The 5104-nt window shown below is 58.1% G+C and overlaps 1 protein-coding gene across 1 annotated transcript in view; it reads right to left on the bottom strand.

Annotated features, from left to right (window-relative positions):
* Positions 1-5104, bottom strand: part of EIF4A3 (eukaryotic translation initiation factor 4A3) — a 28118-nt gene that overhangs the window by 11245 nt on the left and 11769 nt on the right. Inside the window, exons 9-11 of the mRNA XM_027770830.1 lie at positions 1575-1716; positions 1124-1262; positions 284-399 (exon numbers count right to left, since the gene is read on the bottom strand). Coding sequence (XP_027626631.1) covers positions 284-399; positions 1124-1262; positions 1575-1716 — 397 coding nt within the window. The remainder of the gene's footprint in view (positions 1-283; positions 400-1123; positions 1263-1574; positions 1717-5104) is intronic.

The following is a 5104-nucleotide window of genomic DNA, read 5'->3' as shown; positions in this document are numbered from 1 at the left end:
CTAAAGGCAGATACGAACAAAACGAACGCCGAAAGCTGGACAAAATCTGAACACACTTCCAATAAAGGGACTCACACAAAGTACATTCTGGCCGTGAAATCAACCAAAACCCAATGACAAAAAGATCAACAGAAAACCCCATTTATTGGAAGCAAAGAAACAAGCCTCTAAGGTAACCCACGCACCTACTTAAGGTGGGTCCCACCCTCTCCCAGGGCTCGGCCGCAGGAGCCCCCCAGGGCCTGTGTAGGACTTGGCGCCTAGGGCACGGGGCGGGACCCACCTGGCACCGGAGCGGAACTCCTTCATGATGGACTCCCGCTCTTTCTGAGGCATGTCCCCGTGCATGGAAGAGACCGTGAAATTGGCCTCTCGCATCTTCTCCGTCAGCCAGTCGACCTGCAAACCAAGCGGGAGACACTGAAGAGCCGTGCTCAGGACGCGCCTCGCCCACAGGGCCAGCGAGCCGCTCGGAGCACTGCCCGGACACCCCGCCCAGCCTGCAGACCTCCGCCTTGCCCCACACAGGAGCCAGCTGCGAGGTCCGCCGACCGTGCCTTCCGTGGGGCCCCACTTCAGGGCGTGGGGCGGGGTCACACCCGGCTGTTCTCACGTGAAACTTAAATGCAGGCCTTGTGGTCCCGCCCAGCTCTGCCCACACCTCGGCAGCACCCAAACCACCAGACCTCAGTCTACAGGGGCAGCGGTAGCACAAGGCTGCTTTTATTTCTCAGGTTTCTGCCGCAGGGCATGTGTGCTCACTGGCGAGCCAGAGAAAGGGAAAGTGAGAGACCACCCCCGAGGGGACGGCCACCCCGTAGGCCTTCTCCAGTCTCCTCCTGGGATTGTGGGCATGCGGGCCTATGTGGCCGATTTTCAGGCCTGGGACCCCAACTATGCCAGCCACATGGTAACCCAGTACTGAGCCACACGCCACCTGCCAGCCCGTCAGCAGGCTTTCAGAAAAACCATTCTGTAAGGGCAGCCAGACTGGGACACAGCTGCGTCCACCACGGGCCAAATGCCCACCACCTCCCAGGTACCCACTGCCCTTGCGCAGGGAGCCGGATCCCAGCGACCGAGACTCCTCCAAGCCCCTCCCGGGACAGAGGCCACGCCGCACCTTCCTCTTGGTGTTGCAGAAGATGACGGCCTGCGTGATGGTCAGCGTGTCGTAGAGGTCGCACAGCGTGTCGAACTTCCACTCCTCCCTTTCCACGGCCACGAAGAACTGCTTGATGCCTTCCAGAGTCAACTCGTCACTGGTGAAGAGACGGACACCATGACACGGGCGTGCCACGGGACGCTCCGCACCCGGTCTGCCGTCAGCCAGCCCCCCACCCCATCCTATGCTGTCACTTCTGCACCGTGAGCCCCCACTCTAGATTCACCTGGACACGGCTCTACAGACCGCAGTGGTGACCGCGCACCGCCTGCCGGCTTGCACGTTTGGCATTAGGGGAGCAAAGAGGAACCAGCACTAGGGAGCCGGTTTCCAGGGGAAACGAAAAGGCCCTTTCCCGTTTAAACCCCTTCCAGGCAGAACTCGTGCCCTGGCCGCCGGGAGGGCTCACCGCTTGACCAGGATGCGGATGGGGTCCGTCATGAACTTGTTGGTCATCTCCAGGATCTCGTGCGGCAGCGTGGCGCTGATGAGGACCACCTGCGTGGCCGGCGGCAGGTACCTGTACACGTCGTAGATCTGCTCCTTGAACCCTGGGGAGCAGGCGCAGGGCGTGAGGGCGCACAGAGGCTCGGGGCGGCACGGCCCGGATCTGCTGTCCCCCCTTTCTACGCCCACCAGCGTTCTCGCAGGGGACTCTGGCTTCCCCTCTGCTTCTCCAGTCTCCAGTCTGGGAGCCGACAGGGCACTCGGGACAGCCCGTCCCTCAACAGCGTCACCTTCTCTGACACAGCAACAGGCCTCTCGGACGGACCGGTGGGGACACAAGTTTCACGTGATGCCCGGGAAGCAAACTCACACGGGAGCTCCCAGCTCCAGCCCAGAGGCCTCCCTCCCACACCAGGCTGCCCAAGCCGCCCAGGCCGCGGGAGCACGTTGGGGCGCAGCGGGGCTCCGGCTCCCTCACGCAGAGGCAGAGAGTGTGCGGGAACTGGCAAGGACGGGCCCTCGGCTTCTCCGCGTGGGTTTCCTGCCTGCCTCCTGCCCCCGCACGGGGGAGAAGCCAGGCCTCCCCTTGCACACCGCCTCACACCTGACGCTGCCGTCCCTCCCGCTCGCCTTGCAGTCGGGCCGAGGCCCAGGGCTAGGCCTGCTGCACGGCCCTCGAGCCACCCTGGACAGTCCTGTCACGAGTGCCCCCTCAGAAGACCCCAGTGGCCCTGGCCCAGCCCTGGAAGCGGCACTGGGGAAACGCCTGCAAACGGAGAGCAGGGAGCAGAACCCACCCGCTCCTGGACTGCACCTGGATGTGGGAAGGCGTCCACAGGGATGTGACCCCACAGGCTCGGGAGGGTCTTTGGGGACAGCAGCAAAGGAGGAACCTCAAAACCATTAGTGGGATTTGGCACCTGGAAATCTTTGACAGGTGGAAGGCCAGGACCGAGGCGACAGTCACCAGCAACCCACTCAGGCCACGGCAAAGACCACGTGCCATAAGAACTAGACTGTCTGATATAGAAACTTCCCTCCTCGTCTGACAAACGGTCAAAGCTCCTCACCCCAAGAACAGGCTTTGGAAAGGAACAACAGGCCCTCCATCTCAGCCCCACCCTTTACGGACCGGTTTCTACTCCACAAGAACAAAGGCTTAAAACAGAAACGCCAAGGACAGAGCAGAAGTTTGCCCAAGCTGAAGCGCTGGTCTCCCTGGTTCTCATTTAGGAAGCGAAGCCACCACCCAGCAGGCCCCAGTGACTGACCCTCCGCCCTGCGCAGATCAGGAGGGCCGAGACAGGGCAGGATAGCTCCGATCACGGCACTGCCAGGGCCGGACCGAGCACCCTCCCCTGCGCAGACACCCGGACAGACTGACCCACCGCCGTCGCGGGCAGGGGCACGGGCACGACGCCACAACGCCGACATCTCGGTCTTTCCTGCGTGGCACCTCTGCTTGTCTAGGACGACGCCCACGAATGTGTACGATGCTTACTTCGACGAGTGGGGTTTTATTTCTTTTGGTGGTCAGTTTACCCAAACTATTTTTTTTTAATTTGCTACAGGGTGTGGTGCTTGCCAGAGAAGACAGAGAAAGTGAGAAAGCACCACTCAGGGAGACAGCCACGCTGCAATCCCATTTTCTGTTCTCCTCTCAGGATTCTGGGCCCACACCCCGGCTGTTCTTCAAGCTGCTGGGCCCAGACGCCGACAGCCCACTTGGCCCTGTGATGCAGCCGCCTTAACCACCACGACACCGGGTGGCCCTACCTACATTTTTTATGAAAGTTCGTAAGAAAACTTTTTTATGCATATATTTTAAAACCCCAATTGCACTCACGCGTAGCACAGGTTGAATGTCTAATCGGGAAGAGGGCTGAGCTTGTGAACGAGCCCCAACGCCCACCCCACCCCCATCGGCTCCGGGTGTCCCGCAGCTGCACCCCGTCGGCCCACGCGTGCTGACCACCACGGCGCGGGGCAGCGTCAGTCTGGGCTGCCACGCAGCTGCCCCGCTTGTGATTCAGCTCGGAAACCCCCACGGGCCCCGGAATAAGAACACTCCGAGCGAGAATTCTGCATTCGTAGCTGTGCCCATGGCATAACTGCTTTTCCAAAAAGAAAGCGCTACTCTATTCAGAACGCCCCTGCGCGACGCACTCCAGCTCTGCACGGTAGAACTTCGCGGACAGCGCCCCTCGTACCTTTATTCAACATCTCATCAGCCTCGTCCAAAACCAGCATCTTGATAGCACGCGTCCTTAAACTTCTGCGACGGATCATATCTATAAAATGAGATTTTGAAAGGCTCACGTGTGGCCACGCTGAAGGACGCTCACGGCAACCGGAGCTGTTCTCTCCACCACCTGCAAGCGACCCGCATGCGAATACCCGCCACGCGGCACACCCAATTAAAACCGTGAGAGCAGCTCTTACAGATGTCAGCTGAGGCAGTCTTACGGACCAAAGCTCTTACCAAAGACGCGCCCTGGCGTGCCCGCGACAACGTGCTGACCATAATCCAGCTTCCTGATGTCCTCCCCGACGTTGGTGCCCCCGATGCAGGCGTGGCACTGGACGTTCATGTAGTCGCCAAGAGCAAGCAGGCCCTGAATCAGAACACAGATCATGCAGGGCCCCAGCCAGGACAGCTCAGCTTCCCCAACCCGAAGGTCATCTCCGTGCCAAGCTAGGATGACCGACTGCTACCTCAGTATTTATATAAGGCCAAGATTTCCCCTCCTAGGCTTTCTCCACCAAAATGAACTGTTTCTTATTACAAAAGCAGCAAATATTATAGAAAGACAAAAAATTAATACATAAAATCACCATCCTCTTCATCTAGAAGCAACATGCATTATTATTAAAATTGACTTTTTATCGGAAAATTTGTTGTCTCTATCTTTAAGGTTTTTGTCACAGGACACATGCACTCACCAAAGAGACAGAGAGAGAGAGACAAACAGTGAGAGGGAAAGTGAGAAATGCCTCCAGGGTGGGATGGCCACACCACAATCCTCCATTCTCCTCTCAGGATTCCGGGCGGGCACACACGCACCTGGCATGATTTTCAAGCTTCCGGGACTAGGATTCGAACCATGGTCAGTCATGTGGGAGTCCACCTTAACCACTACACCACCTGTTAGGCCCCTAAATTTATTATTTATAAGAGTGCAAAAATACCATTAAAAGCACACAAACACTAAAAATGACTTAACGTGGGACCAACAGTTGGCGTAATGGCTATGTTGCTTGGCTCCCATGTAGTCAACTGCGGTTCGAGTCCCAGACCCGGTGGCTTAAACTCACACCGGGCATGTGTGCGTGCGTGCCCAAGATCCCGAGAGAAGAATGGAGGAGAAGGGACTGTGGCGTGGCCATCCCCTGGGGGGTGACTTTTCGCTTTCTGTCTCTCTGTATCTCTCTTTCTGGCAAGCACACGTGCCCTATAGCAAAAACCTCTCAAAAAAAAAAAAAAAAAAAAAA

The sequence above is a fragment of the Tupaia chinensis genome, unplaced genomic scaffold (assembly GCF_000334495.1).
Source record: "Tupaia chinensis unplaced genomic scaffold, TupChi_1.0 Scaffold000159_1, whole genome shotgun sequence".
NCBI lineage: Eukaryota > Metazoa > Chordata > Mammalia > Scandentia > Tupaiidae > Tupaia > Tupaia belangeri.
This window is presented reverse-complemented; position numbering and strand designations above follow the sequence as displayed.